General features: G+C 35.4%; 2 protein-coding genes across 5 annotated transcripts; one reads left to right on the top strand and one right to left on the bottom strand.

Annotated features, from left to right (window-relative positions):
* Window positions 1-1,095: 1,095 nt before the first annotated feature.
* Window positions 1,096-21,544, top strand: waslb (WASP like actin nucleation promoting factor b). Of its 4 annotated transcripts, none has more exons than XM_051108296.1 (11): window positions 1,097-1,496; window positions 8,435-8,569; window positions 9,645-9,731; window positions 10,044-10,140; window positions 10,653-10,676; window positions 14,793-14,997; window positions 15,394-15,436; window positions 16,504-16,657; window positions 18,405-18,952; window positions 20,253-20,364; window positions 20,458-21,544. In XM_051108296.1, the coding sequence occupies exons 1-11, from the start codon at window positions 1,389-1,391 to the stop codon at window positions 20,517-20,519; spliced, it is 1,575 nt and encodes a 524-aa protein (XP_050964253.1). In that variant the 5' UTR covers window positions 1,097-1,388; the 3' UTR covers window positions 20,520-21,544. The 4 variants fall into 4 exon arrangements, with proteins under 4 accessions (XP_050964254.1, XP_050964253.1, XP_050964256.1 ...); XM_051108299.1 differs by lacking the exon at window positions 1,097-1,496 and adding an exon at window positions 7,543-8,184; XM_051108297.1 differs by lacking the exon at window positions 10,653-10,676 and having other exon boundaries at window positions 1,096-1,496.
* A 1,143-nt stretch (window positions 21,545-22,687) lies between these two features.
* On the bottom strand, window positions 22,688-27,464 carry lmod2b (leiomodin 2 (cardiac) b). Its single transcript, XM_051108222.1, has 3 exons — window positions 26,787-27,464; window positions 24,962-26,386; window positions 22,688-23,103 (listed from the first exon to the last, which is right to left on the bottom strand). The coding sequence occupies exons 1-3, from the start codon at window positions 27,063-27,065 to the stop codon at window positions 23,077-23,079; spliced, it is 1,731 nt and encodes a 576-aa protein (XP_050964179.1). The 5' UTR covers window positions 27,066-27,464; the 3' UTR covers window positions 22,688-23,076.
* Window positions 27,465-27,974: the final 510 nt, after the last annotated feature.

The following is a 27,974-nucleotide window of genomic DNA, read 5'->3' as shown; positions in this document are numbered from 1 at the left end:
TGACCTACTGACTCTCTCTCTCTCTCTCTCTCTCTTTCTCTCTCTCTCATCTAACTGGTTTTTCAGGTTTCTGTCTGTTTACCTCACAGCTCAACCATGTTTGGGAGTGACTAACTTCAAGCCACGACTGGAAATACTCATAAGCATTGTACGCAGCAAATATTTTCACCACATCATCCCTGACACAAAAACTTTCCCAATCTACATAGCTGAGGAGTTTCTATATAATAAATTCACTCCTCATATAGCCTACTGACGTCAAGATATTACCTAAGGCAAAAGCATAGACTTATTGAATAAGACTTACTGCCTCAAACACCATGTCAAATCTTTAATGTGGTCCAAATCGGAGGACATATGCACTTTTTGTTGTACTTTGACATATGCAGTACTCATATGCTGATTAGGTCAATATACAGGCCATCAGTGCTATAAAGAGTCCAAAGGGCAACAGAAGTTTAAGTGGCTATTTTAATTATGAGCAATTGTTGACTTGGACTACATGTGCAGAGCAGCCTCAGAAGTCACATTCCTCCTCTGATTAAGCTTGGCTTTATTGTTGTCGATTATTTCCTCTCATTTAATTCGTTTCCTCTTTCTCTTTTGTAGCAGTGTTGTTTGCATGGGAAGGCTTATTATTGTAATGCTAAAAATATGTATAAAATGACTTACAATTAAAAAATCACCCACTTGACTCCACGTCATGACTCCGCCCACACTGCACTCCTTTGTTAAACTGCGTTTTAATCACCGTCTGTAATGGTTTGACTGCGTTTTAAAGTCTGCAGCTGTTTAATAACAACTAACATTTATTTTAAATAAACGTTGTAAGTAGACTAAACGCGACGTGTATCCTACTATAGCAAAGGCTTAGCATAGTTATTTCTTAGCTCGTGCTAACGTTGCCTGGTAACCTTCCCAGAGCGTCTAGTCACGTAACGTATTCAATATTCATAAGCCACGCCCCGCGAGTCTCTGATTCGCCAAACGCTACCAAAGCCCGCCCCTGAGCCAATCAGCTACGGCTACCTATCCAACGCCACCGCGCGTCGTTAATATTCATAAGCTACGCTTTCGCCGTAGTAGGATTTGTAAACAGCCGCGTCTCACTGTCATGCGCAACGGTGGCACTGCCATGTTGGATCGAAAGCTCGGTGCACAGGAGTTCAGATGAAAGTTTAGAGTCTCAAGACGACATTGGATAAGCAAACGAGGATCGCGTTTTGTTTCCGAGACTCAAGACTCTCTCTTAACCCACCCCCGGCCGAAACACAACAGGTCTGGATATGAGAGGCTCCGGATCCGAACAGCGGTGATCGGAGATCAATGAACACATATTTCTGTTGAACACTTCCTGATCACAAGTTCACACCATCGGATTGTGAAAAATGAGCGGTCCACCTTTAAACAGGAGGCCTGCGAACAATACTGGCTCCCTTCTTCTCACCCCGCAAGAAAACGAAGTGCTCTTCAGCCATCTGGACAGGAAATGCACCGTAAGTTCTCAAGCATTTGCTTGATTTCTTTGCCAGGTAGTGTTCAGTCATGCTGTGTGATGTTGCCGACTCGATACAGTGTTACAAATGATTCCACGGGAATGTAACACTTGGATGTTCCATTAATAGAACGCAGCGATACAATGTATCCAGTTGACAAATCATCAAAGTTTATGTGGCGCATCTGTCTGACATTGTTTTTGGTGCGGTGTCAGGGTTTCTGTATCTGAAAGAATGCTTTTAAACTTTCAGGTGAGCTGGTGAGATTGATCAAACTTTTGGATGCAAATATGCTGACCTCCTTATTTAAACATAATAGCGGCTATAATGTTTACGTATCAACCCGCATGTATGACTCGGTGTTAAATTACATTTATATATAGCTCTGATAAGACAACGCGCCTTTATTTATTTTAAGTTAATATCATTATAGTAGGTCGGTGGTGAACTTGAATGTCAAGTTTAATTATATTCGCTTATGCCTTTATGTTCCTCTCACAGCTCGATTTATTGGCCTGCGTTTATGACAGATGAATCCCGTCACCTGACAGCACCTGATAAAACTCTTCCTCCTTCTCTCACTCTTTCGGATTCACGTAAAATAGCCCTGGTTTCAAAAACGACACATTGACCTTTAAGTCATTTCTGAGTCTATGCAATGTGTGCAATGATTATAAACCAGGCTTTCATAACTAGGATTCATATGAGGAAACTGTTGTCATTGGTGTGTCTGGTTAAACTGTCAAGAATGTAACCAAATATTTTAAGATTGGGAGGAGCAAATGAAAGAAGTCATTGAATATTGGGCTGATGTGCCTTATATAGTGGAATTAAGTACACATTTTTGTGTCCCACTTTATATTAGGTGGCCTTAACTACATAAAAAACAGTTCATATTCTATTGCAAAACACGTTTGCTGCTATTAAGGTGGGATATGGGTAAGGTTAGTAACAGGTTTGGTGGTATGGGTAGGTTTAAGGATGGGTTAAGGTGTAAGGGATGGGTCAGCAGTGTACCTGTAAGTGTAATTACAGAAATTGCACATGTAATTACATGCAGGTATTTTTTTTTAAATATAAATGCAACGTAAAAACATGCATGTGCACATTGTATGAAATATGAATTTAATGTAAATAATATAAAGTGGGACCCATTTTTTTTAACACAATATAGTACATATATGTACTGTATAATATTAGTCACATTAGTTGACAGAAAATCTCTATAAAAATAACTATACAGTAGGCAAATTAATAATTTATATGATTCATATGTTTATGGGTCAAAGACATCACATTTTGGTATCCAAAATGTTCTAAAATGATTTTATATACATATAAAGCATTGAAATGCAAGTCAAGTGTCTGTGTTAATGTTTTAAATCTTTTTTTTTTTAAATAAAATATGAAAATGTTTGAAATAATGTTGACATTTCAAAAAAAATGTAGGTAAAAAATAAAATTAATGGGAAAAAATTCTAAAAATTAAAAGTACTGAAAATTCTGATGTACTTATTAAAATATATAAAAGTACAAATTTTAACATTAATTTTATTGTATTTTAAGTGATTAAAATCTTACATATGGGGTAAAAACTAGTGGTTTGAAAGGTATTAGCAATTAAACCTATTTCTTTTATGCTTGATAACTGCTTTTCATCTTTGACCCTTATTCATCATAATAAACATATACATTTTACCTTATGCAGCGATAATCATAACCCTTTGATCTCAAGTTTTATAGTGTGCTACGGACACGTTTCCTTATTGTTTTGTTTAATCATCAGTGTAATCAGATTTCTCTCGGCCCAGTGTTGCGTAACGAGCTGATACCCAAATTAGACTGGGGTGTTATTCGGGTAATGTTTAGTCCGGGTGTAGTCCAAGGTCTCGTGCTGCTCTCGCTCACCTGTTCGTCTTTCTGTTTCCTCATTCCACTGCACTACCTGTTCTGTTCCTACATGAATGTTGTGTTCTTCAGATAGCAAAAATGAAGCTTCCTTTTTCATATGAGTGCACACTGGTTTCCAAAGAGCCTCGTTCCTCCGTGCAAAACGGGAACCGGGTTTGAGTCGCTGGACTTGTCGCCCAAAATTCATAGTTGCTCTTGCATGACATGAGTCCTTGAATGCTTCACATTCCTGACGGCGTTGTATGGTGACGCTGCTTATCGTACGCTTGCAATATCAATGCATCCCAGAGGCTTAGGAGTCACCTTCTGACATATTTATATTGCAAGTCTTTTTATATTCAAACGACGTGTTGTGGCACGATTGAAGTGGGTGTGTTGTCCAGATCTCTCTGAGGATTCAGTTCAATTGCTGTGAATCACAGAACCATGAGCTTGTGACTTAAAACTCATCCTTTTCTTGTCTGCTAGTTGGGAAGATTTTGTTGCTTGGGGTTCACACACAGCGCTAGTTTTAGAGCGGGATTGCTCGATCAGCCCAGCGTGAGGATGTGGTCCGGTGGGCCTCGTGTTTTTCTGCTGTTGCTGGCAGTATGTGGTTCTCCTCCTGCATGTGAGTGTGGGGGGTTGGAGAACCAGTCCATCCTCTCAGGTAGTTCCTGCTGACCGAGTTTCTGGCATTTTTGGTTGTTTCAGCTGTGAGGATAGCTAAAAATCTCCAGAAAGACTAGTCTTTCTTTGAGATTGTAATGCATAGAATTTGATCATAGCACAGTCATTGATTCTTCAGCTTTGACCTTTGGGTCACATACCACTTACAAGTCGAGTGGCAGTTGTAATTCGTTTTTTCTGTTTTCCAAATTGCAAAGTAAATTTATATTTATACACACACAAATATATATTATGAAATTGTTAAAATATAAAATTAATTAATTAATTAATTAAATATAACATAATAATATATATATGTATATACATAATATATATATGTATGTGTGTGTGTGTGTGTGTGTGTGTGTGTGTGTGTGTATATATATATATATATATATATATATATATATATATATATATATATATATATATATATATATATATATATATATATATATATATATATATATATATATATATATATAAATGTTGTTTAAAAAATGATTTAATAATTTATTAAGATCTTTTTACTTTTTTTCATCTGTCTGTCTATCTATCTATCTATCTATCTATCTATCTGTTCATTTTAGAATAATTGTCTAAAGTCTAAGCCAGTACATTTATGATTTGGGAATTATGTAGTTATTTATGGAGTTTAATGTATATTTAGTTCTATAATTTTATTGTAAACTGTTATTTAAAAACCTATTTAGTAATTGATTAAAATCTTATTACTTTTTTTTTTCATTTGTTTTAATTAATTAATTTATTTATTTATTTATTTTAGAATAATTATTGTAAAATCTAAACCAACACATTTATAAATAGGGAATTATTTAGTATGTTTATTTATGTATAATTATGTAGTTATGTAATTTTATTCTAAAATGTTATTTAAAAATATATCTATCTATATCTAATAATTTTTTAAAATCTTATCACTTAATTGTTTTTAAATTTGTTTTATATAATATTCTTCAATTTGATATATGTATGTATTTGAAACACTTCTGCTCACCAAGACTGCAGTTATTTTATCAAAAATACAGTAAAAACAGTAATATTATGAAAAAAATATTACAAATATTCAGAAAAATATTACAAATTAAATAAACTTTTATCTGTTTTAATATTATTATAACATGTAGTTTATTCCAGTGATGCAAAGCTGAATTTTCAGCTTTATTACTCCAGTCTTCAGTGTCACATGATCCTTCAGAAATCATTCTAATATGCTGATTTGTTCAAGATACATTTCTTATTAATGTTAACATTCCTATCTGTTTTTGTAGAAACTGATACTTTTTCCAGGATTCTTTGATGAAAAGAAAGTTCAAAAGAAAAGCATTTATTGGAAACAGAAGTCTTTTGTACTATTTTAAATCTCTTTACTGTCACTTCTGATCGATTTAATGCATCCTTGATGAATAAGCATATATATCTTTCAAAAAATAGCAGCTTCACAGCAAATAATGCCTCTTTGATGTATGCTCATCAATGACGTCATCTGCGTGCATGCACGAGTACATGCACATTACGTCACCATATTTCGTCCAGAGGGTGAATTTCCGCTAGCCGCAGCTAATAACGAGCGATAAACTGTGAGATACGGTCGCACGCTCTCGGGTTCGGATGGATGCCTCCGGCTTTGAGTAATGACCGAAACGACCTGATAATAGACGGCATCTTCATTCAGCCAGTGCTGTGTGTGTGTGTGTGATCCTACTGCGCCTGTAAACTTCTCTTTGGCTTTTATCTTGTTGTTAATGGAAGCTTTGAGTGTGTCTGCAGCAGCAGCATCAGTGCAGGCCTGCGGTTCAGCGGGTTGTTCAGACGTGTGGCGTGGCTGCATTCCTGACCGGGATCCTGGCAGGGCCGTCTGGCTTTGCCGGTCCGCTCTCTGCTTATGTAAATCATCTGGCCCTTGCTGAGAATGGATGCTGGTCGTTAATTCCCCAAAGTGGCTCTTTGGCGAGGACGTCTTCATGCATATTGCAGCTATTCACACAAAAGTGCTGCTCGGAAGTTTGCGATTACATCATGTGTCACGAATGCAGTTTTTAGGAGTAGCTTCACTGTCCTTTGTGGCTTTTCACCAGAAATATTCACTGGCTCTTTTGTTCTGATTCCACACAGCTGGTTCATCTCAGGTCAAACGGTTGATTTGTAAACTCAGCGGTTTAATTAGATGCATGCGCCGGTTTCGGCCCGGGTGTATCTTTGTTTTTCCTCAAAAATGAAATATTGTGGAAAGCAGGATTTTCAGTGTCCAGGATTTTTCGAGTGTCCAGTCCTTTTGTTAAAAATAAACTGCAAAAATGTGAAAATTTTTTTAATTCCATGTCAGAAATAAGTTAAAAGATCATTGTGACCTTTTCCTACTATTTTGAGTTTATTTTTCATAATTCTGAGAAGAAAAGTCACAGTTGTGAGAGAAGGCAGTTACCTCTTTTATTTTTGTTTTAGTCCTTTTATTTCCATTTAAAAAGAAAACAAAAGGTCATTTCAACTTTTATGGCACAATTTAGCTCGCAGTTTTTTATTTTATTCTTTTTATTCAATAAAAATAAATAAATAAAATGTAATCTCACAATTCTGACTTTTTTTTTTTCTCAGAATTGTAAGATATAAACTCATAATTGTAAGATAAATTAAATTTATTTATAATCAGATATTTTATTTCTGTTATTTTATGAACAAATTAAATAATCCAAAAATTAAATGTATTCTTTAATATTAAAATGTTTTTTATTAATGTATTTTAATATATTTTATTCATATTCACATATATTTTATTTATATATTATTTTATTTTCTGAATAAATTAAAATTAAATTAATTAATAAAATAAATTTTATTATATATTTTATGATGTAATAAAATGTATATGTATAATATATAAAAATGTATAAAATTAATTTTTAATTAATATTAATTTTTAATTAATATATATATATATATATATATATATACATTTATTTATATTCAATTGTTTTATTCATATATTATTTTAATGAATAAACTAAATATATAAATAAAAAAATTCTTTAACATTAAAACTTATTTGTATTCATATATAATTTTATTTGACATTTTTATCAATATATCAACAAATGTTTTATTTCTATATTTTATTTTATGAGTAAATTAAGTAATATATAAATAAAATATATTCTTAAAGTTTTATATATCTATATATATATCTGTATCTATATCTATATATTTATATATTTATATACATATATATAGATACTTTGCACTTTCTTTTTATCGCACATAGTTTACATCAGAAGACTCTGAACTGTGTCAAAGTCACAAGTATCTTTTTTTTATTATTATTATTCTTTTTATTTAATAAAAAAAATAAAGGTAATTGCAATTTTATCTCACAAGTTGACATCAGACAGTTCTGACTTTTCTTAAAGTGCTAAGGGAAAAAATTACATTTTTTGCAACAGTTATAATGATATAAACTTAGTTAAAAATTTGCCAGAATTGTGACATAATAAATTGTAATTACCTTTTTTATTTTCTGTCTTGCGCTATTCCTTTTATTACATAAAAAAAGTGACTTTTTATCTAACGGCAATTTATTTAACAATTTATTTATTTGTTTATTTTATTCTGTGGTGTAAATAAGTATCAGTGTCATTCAGAAAATATAATGCTATTGATGTCACAACCAAGATCTCATTAACATATGACCGCCCACATTTACATAAGTTCTCACAATTAAAAACTCATATTAAACACATATTAAAAAAAAGTGCAGTATTTGTTCCTATTTGTATTATATAGGCATGCTGGATTTAATTCTCTTACTCTGTGTAATGTAAAAAATGATCAGTTATGGGCTGTGCTTTTCGCCGTAGGTTCGTCTGTGGTCATAAAGTGCGTAATGCAGCGTGTTCCTCTTGATTAGTCTGAGAGAGTGTCTTCATTCACTGACACTGTGACCGGCGGCTTCGTGAGGAGACTGTCAAAGGCGTCGGGCCGCTTCCCGTGAGCGCTGTCGTCCTCGCTCACATCCGTCACGAGCTGTTTGCCCTGTGAATGAAACTGCGCTATCATAATGTCCTCTGCAGATTGACCACCGTGTGGCCAGAGCTGTTGAAGAGCACAGTTTGTGGTAGTTTCATGCTATTAAAGCTTTAAAATTGACCACGTTATGACAAATGGTAATAAACCAAAAAAGTACCAATGCTTATTTTTGGACATGCATCGTGACTTTTTATGGTCTTTTATTATAAATCATTCTGAAACTTATACTTGGGTGTCTGTTTTCACAGTAGGTTAACGTGACCTACATAAGCAGGTGCAGAATGGAGTTTCATTTACAGATTTGTTTTAATTCTGTCGTTTCTTTTCTGTGTGCACAGAGTTTGTCTGCAGCAGTGGTGCAGGTCTATGGAGCCGAAAGAAACTCGTCCTGGGTGAAGAAGTGCTGTGGGGTGGCCTGTCTGGTGAAAGACAACCCTCAGAGATCTTACTTTATCAGGGTGTTTGATATGAGAGTAAGTCGACAGATGCTCTATGTGGGTCAGATGCTTTTTTTGATAACTCTCTGCGCTTTTCATTAAACTTAGTTTAGTTTTATGTAGACCCAAACATACAGTTAGCAAAATACCAATAACATTTGAATGAGATTTTTTTTTTGTATTCATGTATGTTTTTGTGTATTTATATGAATTTTATATTTTATTTATAATCAAAATTAATTTACTTATGAACAAGTTAAATAATAGATAAAATATATTCTTTAATATTAGAATGTTTATTCATATATTGTTTATATATTTTATTTATATTCAGATGTTTTATTTATATTTTATGTTATTTTATGAATAAATTAAATGCATAAAATATATTTTATAAAATTAGAAGCTATTATATTATTATATATTATATATCTAGTATATCTTGTTATTGATATATGTACAGTATATAATGTTTTATTATATATTAAATAAAATATATTCTTTAATATTAAAAGTTATTATATTATTATTTATTTTGTCTAATTATTTCTTATATATTTTATATGTGTGTGTGTGTGTGTGTGTAAAGTATATATCACATCATGTTTTTATATTATTTATAATTTATGTATGAATTAAATACATAAAAATATACTCTTTAATATTAAAATGTATTTATTATTTTATTTATTATTCTTGATATTCCTATACATTGTAAAATTGCACATTGATAACATGTATATTTTATTTATGAAATATTATAATATATAGGCATTTTTACAATATATTTAGAATAGATTATATACATTTATATTTAAATATATATGTTATTCATATAATATTTTAATTAATAAATAAAGAAATATATAAATAAAAAATCTTTAATATTAATAAAAATATAAATTAATATCGAATTTACTATAAATTCTTTAATAATAAAACTTATTATATGTGTTTAATTTTATTTATTTTTTATTTATTAATTCTTTAGTTTATTTTATTGATTAAGTATTGTATAAATACAGTCTATATGCATATAAATAAAGTAATATATAGCTAAGTAATTTTTCTCTTATTATTAAGTAACCCGTTTCTTTTTCTGCTTTGACAGGATGGAAAATCCTTGTTTGCTCAAGAGCTCTACAACAACTTTTCGATAAACTGCTCCAGGCCATACTTTATCACATTCGCTGGAGATGTAAGTACTCAGATCTTGTGCCTGCATGTCCTTCATGTTTTTCTAACAGTCGCACCGTTATGCTCATACATTACCTCAGCAGACCGTAAGGTATGTGCCATCGTGGACACAGACTGATAAAGCTGGAGTTGACATCAACGTAAACATGAAATTGAATCTAACTGCTTTGGTTTTATGCATGATTTATTCATGCACTTTATCATCAAACAAGTTTTTTCTCATTTAATATTGTTTAAAAAAATCACCTTTTGAATCATCTATGTTTTGAGTTATCTGGTGTATATAAAGCATCTTTATTGTGTTTGTCCTCAGACGTGCCAGATTGGTCTAAATTTTGCCAGTGAGGAGGAAGCCAGGCGATTCAAGTCTGTAGCCGGTGACCTTATGAGTAGAAAAGGGAGGAAAACCGGTAAATATAACCACATCTCAGCCTGTATCTGTCCTTCACTTCATGACACAGCTGTGTCTCTGTGTATTCTGCTGGAAAGACATCATTTCATTCTTCTGACACAATTCAGTCGTTCCCTCTTTATCTGCTTCTGTCACTCTTTCTCTCCCAGTATTTTCTTCCTAACTAAGGCTCCTCAAACCGTTTCTTCGGTCTGTTTGTGCCACGTCTTGCTCTTTGATGTGTCTGGGTCTGATCGTGTAGGTCTGCTTCTGATTAGCACTGCTCTTTAACCACTTCCTGTCTTTGTGTCGACTGACTCAGCAGCTTTTCCCGGGACAAGGAGAGGATTGTGCATTTGGGCCTTTTCCCGTACATTTCCGACTAATAATAAACATACAGCTTCTCTGATATTTCCTACAGCCCTAGATTGATCTTAAATCTCACCTTCTTGCTCTTTCACTGATAAACCTCACATTTAAATCTCACGGTGGTGAATTTAGTAGTAATGTTATCTTAATTTTGTCTTGCAGAAAAAAGACGTGAGCCACCTAATGGTAGGTTGTTTACTAATGAGTTACACGAATGTTAATTCTGTCTAAACATGACGGAAAAAGTTTGATGATATGTGTATTAATACAGAATAAATGTTGAATAATCAGGTTGCAAAGAAATGCCCAGGTTATATTGCTAGATTTCACAAAATTAAAAGGAGAAAATAGGATTTTTGTTTGTTTGTTTGTACAAACATTAAAGTTTTGTATTGTGGCATTATTATCATGACAGTTTACCCCAAAATTGTCATTACAATGAAATTAATGAATTAAAACTTTAATCTGCCAATATTTTTCATAATTACACTGTAAATACGGGTGTGTGTATGTGTATAAAAATATGTTAAAAAATATATTTTAAAAAAACTGTGTGTGTGTGTATATATATATATTATATTATATTATTTTATTTTTTTTTTTTTTTTTTTGTGTGTGTGTGTATATATGTATGTATATGTAGTATTACATTTTTTTTTTAAATATACAATTAAAGTAATATTTTAATAATAATATATAAAATATATATGTATATAAAAATAATATATAAAAGAAAAATATCTAGAATTTTCTTTTTACATATATATATATATATCAAAGTAATATTGTAATAGTATATAAAATATATACGTATATAAAATAGTAATATATAAGAAATATATAATTTTCTTAAATATATGATAATAATATATAAATGTATATTATTTTCTTTTATTTATTATTATTGCTATTATTATCTTTATATTTAATTATAATTTAAATATAAATTTGTATGTCAATATAATTTAAATATAGAAAAAATAAATAAATTATAAATAAATTGAATTAAAATAAATTAATGTTAATATCAGTATTTTATCACCGTTAAATGTTTAATTTATCATAATATATAGTATTTTCTTTTATTATTATTATTATTATTATTATTGTTCTTGTTTGTATTATTATTATTTTCTTTGTATATATAATTATATAAGAAATATCAATTTGTATATAAATCTAATTTAAACCTAAAATATAAATAAATAATAAATAAATGTAATTAAAATAAAAAAATATTTTATCACTGTTAGATGTTAAATTCATCAAGAAAACAGTGCCACAATACATAAAGTTTATGTTGCATTTCTTTTTAATGTTTTTTTTTTTTTTATACCGCACACACACGCATATAAAATTTATGTTGAAATATATGTGTGGGGTTTTTTGGGTTTCTTTTTTTTTTTTCTTTTTTTTCTTGTAAACCTGCAATTCACCACATATAATTCACAAGCATACACACCTTCCCCCTCATGTGCTATTAGTTAAAAAACATGATCTTTACAGTGGTGATGGTCTTTTCACCAAAAGGCCCCCAGGGACCGTCAACTACCCTACCCATAATTCCCACCCAACGAACATATGTTAACAGTCCATTTAACCCACCCTAGACTTCAACCCCGGAGTCACAAATCCAGCTATACTGGAAAATCTGGCATCCGTGTCACTTCCATCCTGTAGGCCGTGCACTGCTGAAGCTTTGAAGTAACATGAGGTTTCACAAAATCAGCCAGATAAAAGCTAGACTGGATGACTTTGATTTCAAATGTCTTTTTTTAACAAAACAAGGCTATTTTGGGTGTGCGAAGGTGCTGTTAACACCCAAAGTGGGTCACTGAGTGACAGTGTAGGTGATTCATGTATATGTGACATCCTGACATCAATTTGAACACGACAAATACTAGATCTGTAGTTAATCTGTTTGAGAAGATTTTCTCTGCTGGTCATATGAATTAAGGCTCAGCAGGGTTTTTAACACTGCTTACAATCACCTAGTATAGACATCCGTCTCAGGTGAGTAGCGCCCCCTGTCTGCGTGGAGGGTTTGGTGCTGAATTGTATGTAGGGTGTCCTCATCACACAGTGCTTAGAAGAACCTAGGAGATTTGCGGCAGCTTATTGCTGGCTTTAACGGTTATGTAAAGTCCAGCGGTGATGTATAATTTGCCAGGATTAAAAAGAGGCGGGACTTTATGTCTGGCTCCAGCCTTCAAATGCTGGCAGAGAAAAGCAAGAGCATCCTGAAGAGCATCGTGGACGTCCGCATGCGTTCAGAGATGATGTTCTGCACCACCTTTTTGTCCGCGCCGACTGATGAGATACTAGATGGGGCTTCGGATTTGGGAGGTTGCCTGGCTCCCCTGCAATGCCTCGTACTCCCGCAGGACGAGCTGTACGGTCCGTTCTCCGACCCCGCCGCTAACCTGCGGCACAGCGAGCGCACCTGTGTGGTGATGGGTAAAATCCTTCTGAACGTGGGTTTAGGGGGTGGAGACATTAGTGGACGCGGTAGCCGGTCGTTTGTACTTTCGCCCGCTTACAGCGTCGAGCGCGAGAACAAAGGTAGGTTGCGACCTGAGATGTTTCGTAAAGTGGTTGGATGAGGTTTATTGGCTGGTTTAGTCTTAAGGCAGTTTGTTGTGTTCAGTGCATTGAAGAAAGTGAGTGTTAACCTCAAAAGTGCTTGATTATGGAAACCCGTTTCTGCCATGGAGTAAAAACAAACAAAAAAACAAGTGATTGTGAAAATTTTATTTCATAATTTAATCTCATAATCAGGATTACAAGTTTTTTCACAGTTCAGACTTTTTTTGTCTCATTTTTTTCTTAGAATTATGTTAAAATATGTGTAAAAAATAATAATAAAAATTTACGAATTTTAAGTTGGCATCTTGCAGTTCTGGTGGGAGTTTTTTTGTTACAAATCTGGTCTTACATCTGCCAATTCTGACATTTTTCTATGAATTATTTATTTAAATCTTGCAATAGACCTTTTTTTCGACAAATTCTGAGTTTACGTCTCGCTGTTCTGCAGTTTTTTTTTTTTTTTTTTTTTTCCCCCAGAGTTTACGTCTCAAAAATCAGACTTTTCCTACGAATTCTGAGATTAAATCTCGCATTAGATTTTTTTCCATCAAATTTAAGTTTACATCTCGCAATTTTGTTTTTCTGCGTTTTCTATTTTGTTTTTCTAATTGCACTTTCTTTTCATTTCACACCACAATTCTGAGCGCTTTTTTATTTTATATATATATAAAATATATATTTATATATATATAAAATAGACTTTATCTACGAATTTTGATTTTGCATCTCACAGTTATGACTTTTTTTTTAAGTTATTCTGAGTTTACATCTCACAATTGACTTTTTTTCTACAAATTTTGAGTTTGCGTTTTTTTTTTTGTTTTTGTTTTTTTTAATTCTGAGTTTGTTACACAAATGCCTTTTTCTATGAATTCTGAGTTTAAATTGAATTTGCATTTGAATATTTTCTACGAAATGTGAGTTTACATTTTGCAGTTCTGTTTTTTTTTTCTATGAATTCTAAGTTTAAAATCATGCAATTTACTTTTTCTTTTAATTTTAATTTTAATTTTATTTGTTTTTTTACTAATACAGAGTTTACGTCTCGCAAATCTGACATTTTCCTACAAATTCTGAGTCTAAATCTCACAGTTCTGAAGTTTTGTTTTTTTTGTTTTTTTTTTAATAATTATTTGGAATTTACGTCTCGCCATTCAGAGGATTTTTTTTTTATTCTGAGTTTACGTTTTGAAAATCTGACTTTTGCTATGAATTCTGAGTTTAAATGTTGCATTTGACTTTTTTCTGCAAAATCTGAGTTTACATCTTGCAATTCTGTTTTTTCTACGAATTCTAAGTTTAAATCGCAGAGTTGACTTTTTCTTTTAATTTTGGGTTTACATCTTTAACAAAATTCGAAGTTTTCATCTGACAATTCTGAGGCTTTTTTTTCCCGAAATTCAGAGTTTCACAAATCTGACTTTTTTTTTCTACAAATTTTAAGTTTACATCTCAGAATTCGGACTTATTTTTTTTCTTTGCAGTTACGAGTTTGTATCTCAGTGCGAAAGTTTCTCCTCAAAATTGAAAGAATTAGAAGATATAAACCCATTAAAAAAAATCACAAGAGAATAAAAGTCAGAATTGCAAGAAAAAAGTCAGTACTATGAGATTTAAAAAGTCGCACTTACCTACCGGGTCAGAAATGGGCTCCCAATTTTTCACCACGTTAATTAATGCATAATTTAAAAATGGATCTGATTGTGACTGTTTCAGGACCATCAGGACCTTTAGGACCAACACTCCCAATGGCCACGGTGGACATAAAGAACCCCGAAATCAACAATCCGCGTCATCAAAATAACATTCAAATGAACAACATCAACCTCAGCAACTTCAACAGAAAAGACAAAGGCAAAGGCAAGCCCAAAGGCAAGAAGAAAATATCCAAAGCTGAAATCGGCACTCCAAGCAATTTCCGGTGAGTTCTGCTTTCATGTTCAGTCCGAATTGGTTTCACGTTTCCCTTTGTAGCCTTGTTGGTTTTGGCCAGGTACTGCATACACTTCCTTGTGCGCTCACCAATAAAGCTGCTTTATCAAATCTGACTTCCTGTTAGATTCCTGGACGTTCGCATAGTGTGCTGTGATGGAAAGTGTAATCGGACAGACACTTGTTTTTAATCTCATGTAATGTATCTCAGACGTGGATAATCTGGATGTTGTATTCCAGGGATCATGTTGAAGTCAGATAAGACTTCCTTAAACACGAACATGCTTATTGCCGTACTTTAATCTCCGTTTTATCCTTATTTGCTTGATGCATTTACATTTTCTGAGCTGTTTGGTTTGTTTCTTTATTAAAATGTCTTTTCCAGGCACGTTGGGCATGTCGGCTGGGATCCAAACACAGGCTTTGATGTGAGTATTTTTGCCACTACATGTTTACATTTAATGCATTTCTTCCTAAAGTGCATATATTTAAATGTTTTCATCGTCAGAGGTCGTGTCAGGATATGATTCACAATTGCAAGTCATCTCTTACACAATGTAATTGGAGGGGCTGTATCTTTATAATCCAAAGCAATCATTCTCCCAAAAATCAAGGATCATATTTCACGCGTTGCGCTGGGCGTGTGTATTAGATCTGTGTGGCTCCAGTTTTTAATTTGATCTCCCCTGAATGAGAGATTACATAAAGGGGATTTATTGGGGGTTACGGTGTGATTGCGCTGGTAGACTGCCTGCAGGAGCAATTTTTCATTATCACAGGAAAGAATTATGAAGCCCTGTCCGGCACATTCATCCGTTTCTGTGGTTTAAGAATATGCTGAAATATTGTAGCCCCCAAAAGTCTTAAGATATCTTAAATGTTGTGTATAAAAAATCTTATTGCGTTAGATAACAAATGAGCAAACTGAGTCACATTTATTTACCACAAAACCATTTTTTGAAAAACATGTCACAAAAAGAAATGTGTTAGGTTTTCAGTGGAAAAAAAATGTGGTCACACTGCACTATTGTTCAGAAGTTTGGGGTTGGTAGGATTTTTAATGTTTTAAATATGTGTCCTTACGCTCACTAAGGCTGTATTTATTTGATAAAAAATACAGTAAAAACTGTAATAATGTGAAATATTATTATAATTTAAAATAACGTCTTTCTATTTGAATATAATGTAAACTGTAATTTATTTCTTTGATGCAAAGCTGAATTTTCAGCATCATTATTCTAGTCTTTAATGTCACATGATTCTTCAGAAAGCATTCTCATAAGCTGATTTGCTACTCAAGAAATATTTCTGATATTTTAGACATTTTTGTGACATTATAAATGTTGGTCAATTTAATGCATCCTTGCTGAATAGAATAGAAGTATTCATTTATTAAAAAAAAAAAAAATCTTACTGACCCCAGTGTCCGTAGTTAATATAGTGATGTACAGATTCTTTCCTCTCGTTTGTTGACATTCTGTTTGTCTTTTGTCAGTTGAATAATCTGGACCCAGAGCTAAAGCACCTGTTTGACATGTGTGGCATTTCTGAGGCCCAGCTTAAGGACAAAGAGACGTCTAAAGACATCTACGAATTCATTGAGAAGAGAGGAGGAGTAGAGGCTGTAAAAAGTGAACTTCGGCGACAAGGTGAGTCTTAAGAGTTTGTGTACAATTATCAGGCGTTTGAAAACTCTGATATTCGAACTTATCTAAGCAAACTTTATCTTTTGTAGTATAATAAAGTAATATTCAAATCATTTGTCCTTCAGGACCCCCGAGGTGTTGCGGTAGGTTGCTTTGCCCATTTTGCATGAGTTTGCAGTGATAAAAAGAATAAGCAAGCAGTTTCGTGTCTCAAAAATAGGCAGTGCAGTGGCCTAACCGGGAGTCTTGCATCTATCCAAAAGTCTGCTGTTGGTTGATGCTGTGTGTGTTTCTATGTAGATCCCATGTAGAACCAGAGCTGGAGTCAAGTCCTTAAAACACTCAAAACTAGACCTCCAAATTTCCTGGTTGTTCAAAACAGGCTGAATTGGAAAATAAAAAAAGAAGCCACTTTAATGCAGTCTTGAGGTCTCAACCACAAGATCAACACTCCAGCTCTGCTCATATGTTTGAAGAACATCTCTTCTGTTTTACTCACTGCTCACAGCTCAGATTTCCCCAGTTCAGCGTTTTCTGCAGAGTCAGTATTTGTGTTAGACACTGGTTTGCTGGAATAAGTTCAGCTGTGAGCAGAACACACTGCATCATACGTGAAAACTGAAAAACAGCTGCTTTCTCCTTTTTATGACAAAGTCAAGAACCCCAGAATGAAATGTCTGTTTGTAAGTTGGGTTTGACTTGGAAGTAATTGCCTGCATTAGCAAGTTGTTGGACATTAATAATTTAACACATTGTTTGGGTGGGCAGTATGATCAAAATATAATGTCACTGTAACACAAGTACATGCAAGTAAACAAATAAAAATGTAAAAAATTTGGGGGGGAAAATTCCCTTAAGAAATTAATATTTAATATAATAATATTAATTTAATATTTTGTATATTGAATATTGAATATTTTGTATATTGAACAGTGAAGACATTTATAATGTTACAAATTATTTCTATTTCAAATAAATGCAGTTCTTTTCAGTTCTTTGCAGTTCTATGTTCAGCAAACAATCTTGAAAAATAAATAAATCAATATATAAATACATTCCTGAATAAATCACAGGAATAAATTACATTTTATATGTATACATTTTATAATATAGTATATAAATTAGAATATTAAAATCTAAAATATAAATATATTAAGAATATAGTTATTTACATTGGTAGTATTTCACAATATAGCTTTTTTTATTTAATAATAGTTAGCATAAGATGTTTTTTTTTTTTTTTTTTTAAACGTACAATCTTGAATAACACAACATATTTATGTTTGCTTTAAATATAACAGAATAATGTTTTATCTGTTAAAAGCCATGATTTATTTTCTACTCCAATTTATTTTCTGTTATTATTTGGAGCTTGGTGGACCCAAACCAGAAGATAAAATTATTCATTAATCGTAAATTAACCTCACATTATTTGACATTTTATTTTAAAAACCTTCAGAATAGTAAAATAAATCTGAGAGTTCTGATTCGGAATTCTGCGATTTTAAGTTGCTGTGTTGCTTAGCAGCCGTAAACAACATAAACAACAGCTCTTAAAGGGATAGTTCACCCAAAAATGAAAATTCTGTCATTACTCACCCTCAAGCCATCCTAGGTTTATATGACTTCCCTCTTTCTGACAAATACAATCAGGGTTGTATTAAAAAATGTCCTGGCTCGTCCAAGCTTTATAATGGCAGTGAATGGCTGTTGAGTACTTTTACATGAGAATTCTGTTTTCTTTCTATAGCACCTCCACCGCCATCCAGAGGAGGACCGCCGCCGCCTCCTCCACCTCACCACAACTCCGCTCCACCTCACCACAACTCCGCTCCTCCTCCCCCACCTCCCTCCAGAGGCAGAGGAGCGCCGCCTCCGCCACCGCCATCAAGAGGGCCCACCTCCGCTCCTCCTCCACCTCCTCCTCCTTCCCGACCAGGTGCGGGCGCACCGCCACCTCCTCCCCCCAGCAGAGGGCCTGGGATGGCTCCCCCGCCACCTCCTCCACCCCATCCTGCCTCCTTGTCTCCACCGCCTCCTCCACCTCCTCCTCCATCCTCAATGGGCGGGGCACCACCACCGCCACCTCCTCCTCCTCCGGGACCTCCTCCTCCCATGGCTCCTCCACTACCGGACGGGGATTCAGGGGAGGTGATGGGGGGTAAATCTGCACTCCTGGACCAAATTCGAGAAGGGGCGCAGCTGAAGAAAGTGGACCAAAACAACAAGCCGCCTGCATCTGGTGGTGGACGTGACGCACTCTTAGACCAAATACGACAGGGCATTCAGCTTAAAAACGTGAGTGGAGTGCTTCTATTTTTTTTTTTAACCAGTGAGCAGAATGGAACATTTTTCTAGTGCATGATCAGCATATCATGAATGCAAATAGCTTAGTTACTGACATAGTTTTCCACACATTTCCCCACTTTTTTACTGTAATTATGTATTTACACTACTGTTTAAAAGTTTTCTGTAAGATTAAAAAAAAAAAAAAAAAAAAAAAAAAAAAAAAAACTAATACTTTTATTCAGCAAGGATGCATTAAATTGGTAAATGCTATTTGTATCATAGTTTTCAGAAAAATATTAAGCAGCATAACTGTCTTCAACTCTTTTAAAATTGATAATAAGAAAATGATTTCTTAAGAAATCATAAAAATGTTTCTTGAGCAGCAAATCAGCATATTAGAAGGATCATGTGACACTGAGGGCTGGAGTAATGAATAAATTACATTTTACAATTTATTCAAATATAAGGATGTTATTTTGAATTGTAATAATATTTTGCAATATTAATGTTTTTACTGTATTTTTAATCAAATAAATGCAGCCTTGGTGAGCAGAAGAGCTTTTTTTTTTTTTTTTTTTAATTAAAAATCCCACTGACAGTGTTGCCAAGTCTGCGGGAATTGGGCTCCTTTAACACTGTCACCATGGGTTGTTTTTGAGGTCCACGTGGTGAATGTGAATTTACCAGGGGAACTCCGAAAAAAAACGTGAGTTTTAATGGGGGACTTCCCCTCAAAATGCGATTGGCTAGTTTTGAGTAGAAATTGGGTGGGTTTTGTTGTGAAAACCTAGCAACCCTGCCCACTGAGGACAAATTTTTAAACACTAGTGTGTTCCAGTAACCAGAAATAACTAAATTATTACGTAAATTATATAATGTAGTGAAATTTGTTTCAAATATTTAGGTTAGCTGTTTCAAAAATGCTAGCTGGCTAAATAAAATTTGAATAAAATTAATAAAAAGTAATTTAAAATATTAGTGCACGTTCTTAATATTTCCAACATATTCCTTACATTTCCAAATTCTTATTACTTCAGCAATTCTCTTTCATCTAAAAGACAAATACTGGTGTATTTAAGCTTTTAATATTGACTTAAAATATTAATATTAACTTAAAATCAAATAATTTATTTTTATGTAGCAATGTTAACATTTTCAAAATCTATCACAATTTCAGTTCAAAAATGAAAAAGCTTTTTTCCATTTTTTTTTTTTTTTTTTTTTTTTTTTCCCATTTTGTCCCAGTCTGTTATGAGAACTGTGTGGCATGCATGTAAATAAAACCATTCTGATCATGTGACATTTTCAGGTATCGGACGCTACAGACTCGTCCACTCCATCCACTCCTGCCCCCTCATCAGGGATCGTGGGAGCGCTGATGGAGGTCATGCAGAAGAGAAGCAAAGCGATCCACTCTTCAGGTATGCTTTATAACATTTAGACTCCTTTAGGACTTGTGTTTGACGTCTTGTTTAAAAAGCAGAAAACTTAACATTCAATGCGTGGATTTGTAGATGAAGATGATGATGATGATGACGTAGAAGATTTTGAGGATGAAGATGAGTGGGATGACTGATGACCGGGGCTGCCCTAAAAGAATTAAGACACTACATTGCTCTTGACATTCGAAATCTTCTAAAATTGTAATGTAAATGACCGATTTGCTGTACATTTTTGTTGCCTTTATGCTTTTTTTTGTATTAATCTGTGCAATACCTCATTTAATCTGTAAGGGTTTGTCATGCATCTCCTGTAAAGGTTTTATTTTCCTCTCCTCATGTGCAATTTTACATCAAGTTGTCTTGATTTGTAGAGTTGAATGTTTTTGGGTCTTTTGTCTTTGTCATTCCTTTAAGAAAGTCGACTCTAAGGAACAAGAGGAGCGAGTCTTTAATACTAATGTGGTGACTCAAAGCAAGAACACTATTTTCATACTTTTCTCTTACCTTTTCTTATTCACAACATAGTTTAGCGCTCTTATTTTCGTAAAAATCATATTTAGCCCCATTGCTAATTTGTAAATTTGCTCCGAGTTTGAGTCGGTTTCTATTTTTGCACGAATCAAAATGGAAAAAAGTGGGGAAACGGCGCAATACGGCGGTTATGTTTACACATCGTGTGCTATAGCTACTACATCAGGACTCTCCTTAAGATTAGATGTGAGAAACACTACAGTTATTATTAAAAATACCCTGTTTGCATACACTAGTTGGCATTTTACTGACATTACAACCAATTTCACAGGCACAGGTTTTTTTTTTGTTTTTTTTTCCAGTTCATGTTGGGATTTAATGTTCATGTGTGCCATTTAACAAAAAAAAACTCTAAATGGACGTTTCGTACGTTCTCGATGTTTCACTAATAACGCACTGTGATGCTGTACTAATTCAAAAAGAGAGGCTCTGGCTCGCCTGACGGTCCACAGTGGGTCGTATCATGTAGTTTCACTGTTTTTAACAGTGTTTAACAACAGTTAAAATATAATTTCCAGATTCTTTGTTCAACCAGGGTTGCTTTGCGTTGAGACTTGAAACCTTTGAAATGAGGTTGAAAAAGAATTATTCAAATTGTACACTCAAATAAATGTTAATATTTACAGAACCTTCATGCATTTGCTTGTTTTATTTGTTTTACGTAGAGAAACCATATGGTAAATGAAGTCTTAATTTCATAAAGTCTTGGCACTGAATGTTGCATACACTGCAAAAAAAACAAATCTTCCTTAGTACTTTTGTCTTGTTTTCCAGTACAAATATTTAAATTAAGATAAAATTACTTCAGATGCAAATGAAGTCTTGTTTTATAAGAAATGTAACAAAATCAAGTGAGTTTATGCTTAAAACAAGAACAGATATAAAAAAAAATTCTTAAATTGTATTTGCTTAAATTTTCTTTACATGGTGTAAAAATGTTTATTAAAGTCCTAAAGAAATGTTGCTAGATACAAAGTTAATACTGGAACATTATGATTATTTTTAAAGCCCATGGCCTGATATGGTAGTACTTTGGTTTAGCTGGGCAGCTGATTGCATCTGACATTTTGTTTTGATCTTTTTTTAGAGCGCTAAAGTTATTTGGCAGACATAATGTATGCAAATCAACCGAATGATTTCTCTGTCATGCGAAATGATGATGTTTTATCTCAGAAAGGACTGGATCATTGCCATGTGTCTTTTTTTGGAGGAATTTGGCATTTGTAAATGTCAGTTCAGGTAAGTTCAATGCATAATGCTGAATTAGAATAAAATGGTTTAAGGAAGTGTTTTAGTTCCATCTCTGTGCTTCCTTCATAACCTGTTTAACAACTTGCATTTTTTTTCCTTGTGGCCGCATGTCGTCAGAAGTTGCATCTGTGCTTTAAACATCTATTGCATGATTTGATAAACATGGGAATGATATTAGAAGTTATTAATGTTCATATAACCTTCTTCTGTGGAAAACTATTTGCCTTTCAGATACAACAAACTTCGCTGATGTTCCTACCGCTGCCGCTAAAAACATTTCTCTGTTCACGGTGAACAGCTGTGGAGTGGATTTAGTCCCAGGGAACTTTTCCAAAATATACAAACATACAGAGTCTGGATTAAGAGACTGATATTCATACAACTAATACTCTGTCGTTACAGCGAAGTCATTTTGGCCCTGTTTTTGCTTATATGAGGCTAATCTTCTGACCTTTGCAACCGTTTTGGTAAGTACTATTACACAAACCGTATGGCAAAAATAATGGTGCTCTCATTATTTTACTTGATTATTAAATTTAATCATTTTAAATCGTCAAATATTTACATTTATACAAACATGAAATGGTGTTAAAAATCATTAGCAAAGTTGATTTTTCATTTTAAAACATGAAGGTATAATCACAACAACAGCAGAAACTATCACTATTAATAAAAAAATGAATACAGTGCAAATGTCCAGGTCAGTTCCAATACAGAAAACCCTGTTGTGATCAAGTGCACATTTACAGAATTTGAAATCTTGAAACATTTAATGCAAACTCGCCAAACACCTGCATTAACCAGAAATGTTCCAAGTGTCTGAAAAAAGCACACAGCATCTCTGTTTACACATCTTATATTGCAGATGATGCTCCGGAGATTGGTTTCCTGTTCTGTCTTACAGCCTGGTTACCGAAGATACTTGGGAACCTCCACCTGCGAAGAATTATAAGGTCAGATCCCCCATTTTTTTCCCCCTTGTCTAATCAAATTTATTCATTGTGCAACTTATGAATTTGATTACCATGACACAAGTAAAATCGAGACAAGCATTATTTTGCTTTGTTTACCTATATGAAAGTCCTGTTTACTCAAACTGCTTTCAATTTTCCACAGCACTAGAAGGCATCTGCCTTATCGAGACGTGCAAAATGGTCTCTATTTATAGCAACGTTAAGTGTGAGGAATTTGTGGGGTCAGGATGCCTCGTCTGAGGGTAATGCAGAATTTTCCACTGCTGCAATACACAGAACACTCTGATTTGTTTTCGGGAATAATTTTGTTCGTTTCCCCACGTCTATTCTTCTATCATGGTGACCACAGTATTTAGGAATGTTTCTACTATAGGTCGGATTGTGACACGTCGCCTGTTACAAGCAGGTGTGGCAACAATGAGAGTTATTTGTGCTTGAAAGGAGGACAGACCTATTGCATAACTAAGGCCAAGATGCTTTTTACAAAATACCAAATAGTTTTGCTTTCACTTTTTAATCTCATCTTGTTCACGTTAAAACATTGATAGATGCTCTGTTCCAATACCTAGACAGCACAGGCTACATTTTTTGCAAGAAGAAGAATCAAGAATGCAATTTAGTGAGTGATATGTGGCCAAGTATGGTGCAGCATACTCAGAATGTGCACACACATCCGGAGCAGTGGGCAGCTGTTGCTGCAGTGCCCGGGGAGCAGTTGGGGGTTCTGTGCCTTGCTCAAGGGTCTCACCTCAGTTGTGGAATTGGGGGTGGAAGAGAATGCTGGTCAATCACTCCCCCCACCTACAATCCCTGCCGGTACAGAGATTTGAACCTGCGACCTTTAGGTTACAAGTATGACTCTCTAACCCAGGGGTGCCCAAACTTGGTCCTGGAGAGCCAGTGTCCTGCAGAGTTTAGCTCCAATCCCAATTAAACACACCTGAACCAGCTAATCAAGCTGGCATACTAGAAACTTCCTGGGAGGTGTGTTGAGGCAAGTTGGAGCTAAACTCTGCAGGACACTGGCCCTCCAGGACCGAGTTTGGGCACCCCTGCTCTAACCATTAGGCCACAACTGACCCCTCATAAAGCCATAAATACTGTTCTGTCAATACTGAAAAGCGTGTTTAAAAATAAATTCAGCTTAGCAACATGCTAATGCTCATGACTGCTTATGTCAGGGTTGTCCTGAGGGCTACTGTGCTGCATAGTTTAACTTCAGCCCAAATTTGGTCCAGGTATGTCGTTGTCCTGCAGAGTTTAGCTTCAACTTGCCTTAACAAACCAGCCGGGAAGTTTCTAGTATGCCTATTAAGAGCTTGATTAGCTGGTTCAGATGTGTCTAATTGAGGTTGGAGCTAAACTCTGCAGGACACCGGCCCTTCAGAACCGAGTTTGGGCAGCCCTGCTCTAGAAAGTGTGTTGAAGCCGGCTGGAGCTAAACTCTTCAAGATGATGGCCCTCCAAGAGCAGGAATGGACACCCCTGGTGTAGGTTCTATTTGTGACGTACAAGGTTGCTGCCTGTATGGAGTTTTACAAATTAGTCATTTGAGGTTCCATTTCAGGTAGGAAGGTGACTAAAAAGATGGTGGACAACTACAAAGCTGGCTAGGTTTTGGAATTGAGCCTGTTGGTCTTTATCAGGGGTTCCCAACAGTGCTCCTGGAGAGCTACTGTCCTGCAGATTTCAGCTCCAAGCCCAATCAAGCACACCTGAACCAGTGAATCAAGGATAATTACAGGCAGGTGTGTTGGAGCAGGGCTGGAACTGAAGAGACACTAGCAGGGTTGGAGAAGCCTGATCTTTATGGTACTCACCCTTTTGAGGCTTTTGATGCTACTGCCTCTGATGGCGGCCATGAGTTCATCGTGAGCGCAACGTTGAGGTGTGGATGGTCTGGAGTTCTCTCTGTCATTGATGGGTTTTAAAGCATTCTTCAGTTCCTTTAATATGCTGTCAGTCTCTGTTTGCTTTGGAGCCCCTTTTTTGCCTTTTTTGGACTTAGATTTGGTGGGACCATGCTGCTGTTTCTTGGAAGTCCCTTCTTGTTGTTTGATGACTTCGGCGATCATTCTGGATGGAGCCGCCTTCTTCTCTGGGACGAAGGCTTTGGGTGGTGGAGGTGGAGGTGGTGGTGGTGGTGGAGGAGGTGGTGGTGGTGGGGGAAGTAGAGGAGCAGGGGGAGCGTTCTTTTTCGCCATGTCAATGCGTGGTAGCTTTGGAGATGACCATGGTGAACTCCGAGGAGAGCCGTAAGGAGAAGAGCTGGTCGTGCTCTTCTGAAGAGCGACTGTTCTTGGGTTTGTTGGCGTCGCTGCACCTCCTTGCTGTTGGCGCAGCTCCTGCATTCTCTTTTGTCTCTGAAGGTCTTGATTGCGGGTAAGAATGGTCGTCATGCTTATACGAGGGCCTGGAAGGTCAAACTGGTAACCCAACTTTAACAGCGTGGTATTCTCCCTCAGTAACTTTACAATCTCCATTTCCACCTGACCTCCACAAATGTGTCGCTGGTTGTGAAATCGCATTTCCGTTAGAGCGCTGTTTCGGGCGAGGGCTTGCACCAGTGCCAGGATACCCTTCCCTGTGATGAAGTTGGACTCAATGTTAAGATTTGTGATGTTGCTGTTTTCTCTGAGCATCTTGGCAATGGCAAAAGCCACCTGGTCATCTGCATGCGTGTTGGCAAGGCTAAAGAAACGTACGTTTGTGTTAGAACGTAATGCTTCTGCAAATCGGATAAGAGTGTCTTGGGAGATATTTTCAATGTTGTTGAGGTTGACTTCAGTGGTATCTGGGTCATTGTTGAGGATCTTTTCAAAAACCTCGTCCACCACGGTGGGGTTTCCTGACATGCGACTGGGCTCCTGAACTTGGACTTTTGGTTCACTCATCAGTGGAGTGTATCGTTTTACAGGCTCTGCCTGTCTCTGATTGGGCTGACCGTTGGAAGACCAACACTTCTGAGGGTGAGTGGTACAATCATGTGCCAGTGCCATTTTAGGACTGTTCTCTTCTTCAGTTTCTTCCTCTTCCTCTTCTTCCTCTTCATCGTCTTCTTCCGCCTCTTCCTCTTCTTCTGTTACCGGCTCCTCTGGTTCACTTTCCTCTTCTTGGTCTTCCTCAACTTCCTGATATTTTTGGGTGTCTTTCTCTTGTTCTTCAGCCTTGTCTTTCTCATCCCCAGATTCTTCAGTGTCGCTCTCAGTCATGCATTCCTCTGCTTCCCTGCTGTCTTCATCTTTCTGGAATGGATAAAATCATTGTTAAAACAACTTTGGTGCAATTCTCATTGCTTTTTGAAAGACCTATGCTGTCCCTCCACATTTCGAAACATTCCTTTAATCAGAATATGAAAGTATGTAAACCGTTTATCTTTTTTGCTAAAGTTTACCAAATGGTAACTATTCTCCAACTGAAATCGTCAAAAACTTCTTGAGCTTAAACCATACACTCATAGCTTAATACTAGGGCAGCACCCTCAAACGGACTACCTTATTTATCCCTAAAGTGTTCATACTACTACCATAAGAGTATATATGACTACTATATAGGTACATATTTCTCTTCTAAGGCAGTAATATGTACCCTTTATAGGGTACTACCCTACTGACAAGTTAACGTTTGAAGTTATTGATCACTGACCTGTCCAGGACTTGTCGATCCGATCCTCTCCTCCTCCAACAGTTTTCGAGTCTCATTTTCCCAGTATTTCATCAGAGCTTCCCTGCTGAACGTTCCAGTGGGAGTCTTTTCTGTCTGGTCTCTCTGTCGCAGTCCGATGGGAAGATTGTCATCTGGGTCAATATCAGCCAACTCCTTCTCGAGCTCCTGAAGCTCCTCGGCAGTCAGCGAAGCCAACAGCTCATCTTCATCCAAATCCTCATACTTACTTAGTTCCCGCCGATAGCCGAATGTACTCATGGCCTCTCGGTAGTTTTCTCAAGAGTCTTAAAGTCTTGGTTTTGTCTCAGTATTGGTGCTATCCCAGGCGCCTGGGATCTTTCAAGTGGTGTAAGCGAGAGTGAATGCTCATCTACTGTGGTGGGCAGCTGGAGGGGTCTTAAGAGCTGGATCAGAGAGACGTGGTACAAAGCCCCAGCCCATGATGCTGTTGCTTTTTTGGGAGGCAGGAGTCAATCAGACAGAGCTGCAAAAAGCATGTGAGCTCACAACATGGCCACCGCGAGGTCTGTCAGTGAATGCTGACTGCATTGTTCATGTCCAAAATAAGCAGATAGACTCTGAGGAGATAGCTTAGAGAGAAACAGTAATGTCCTTATAATAGCAAGTCGTTTTTGAAATCAAGGTGGTAAATGCTTACATTTTAAAGTACTTCAGTGAGGAAAGCCTGTTCTAAATGGCTGTTTGTGTGTTTACTGGTGTCATTTTGCTGTGTTTAATGAAATCACAACCAGCTGTCTGTATCGCTGCATGTAACAGCTCAATTGGCTAAATTGTAACATTAAAGATACAATTTAGTGTCGTTGACGTTAACGGAATCCTCAATTAATTTTGTATGTTTAGAGTTGGACAACCCAGAACACTCTTAGGTGCTTTTAGTTTTTTCATATGTGCCAAAAATACCACATAGAGCTGAAGTAACACGTCACAGGCTAATAGTGAGGGCAGATTATCCCAAGAACTGTTATCAGCCTGGCATGAACCATTGTGCGGATTTAAAAAATCCTCTTCACTTTTAGCCTTTTACTGGTTTTGTTCGCTTTTGATGTCATCATCAGGATTAAAATTTGCTTCATTATTGTATTCATCAAAGCATACGTCATACTGTCAAATCCACAGCTTGCCTAAAATGTAGTGAATCCTAAGAGA

This window comes from Labeo rohita, chromosome 4 (genome assembly GCF_022985175.1).
Source record: "Labeo rohita strain BAU-BD-2019 chromosome 4, IGBB_LRoh.1.0, whole genome shotgun sequence".
NCBI classification, from domain to species: Eukaryota; Metazoa; Chordata; class Actinopteri; order Cypriniformes; family Cyprinidae; genus Labeo; species Labeo rohita.
The sequence above is the reverse complement of the archived record's forward strand: the minus strand, read 5'-3'. Positions and strand labels throughout refer to the sequence as shown.

What these genes read in the sequence shown, in the direction of transcription:
- waslb (XM_051108296.1), top strand. Translation starts at nt 1,389, where the DNA reads ATGAGCGGTCCACCTTTAAACAGGAGGCCTGCGAACAATACTGGCTCC. An exon ending in TCAGGGTGTTTGATATGAGA is followed by an intron (nt 8,570 to 9,644) that starts GTAAGTCGACAG and finishes CTGCTTTGACAG; the next exon opens with GATGGAAAATCCTTGTTTGC. An exon ending in CAAAGCGATCCACTCTTCAG is followed by an intron (nt 20,365 to 20,457) that starts GTATGCTTTATA and finishes GTGGATTTGTAG; the next exon opens with ATGAAGATGATGATGATGAT.
- lmod2b (XM_051108222.1), bottom strand. Translation starts at nt 27,065, where the DNA reads ATGAGTACATTCGGCTATCGGCGGGAACTAAGTAAGTATGAGGATTTG. An exon ending in GATCGACAAGTCCTGGACAG is followed by an intron (nt 26,387 to 26,786) that starts GTCAGTGATCAA and finishes TATCCATTCCAG; the next exon opens with AAAGATGAAGACAGCAGGGA. An exon ending in GCATCAAAAGCCTCAAAAGG is followed by an intron (nt 23,104 to 24,961) that starts GTGAGTACCATA and finishes AATTCTTCGCAG; the next exon opens with GTGGAGGTTCCCAAGTATCT.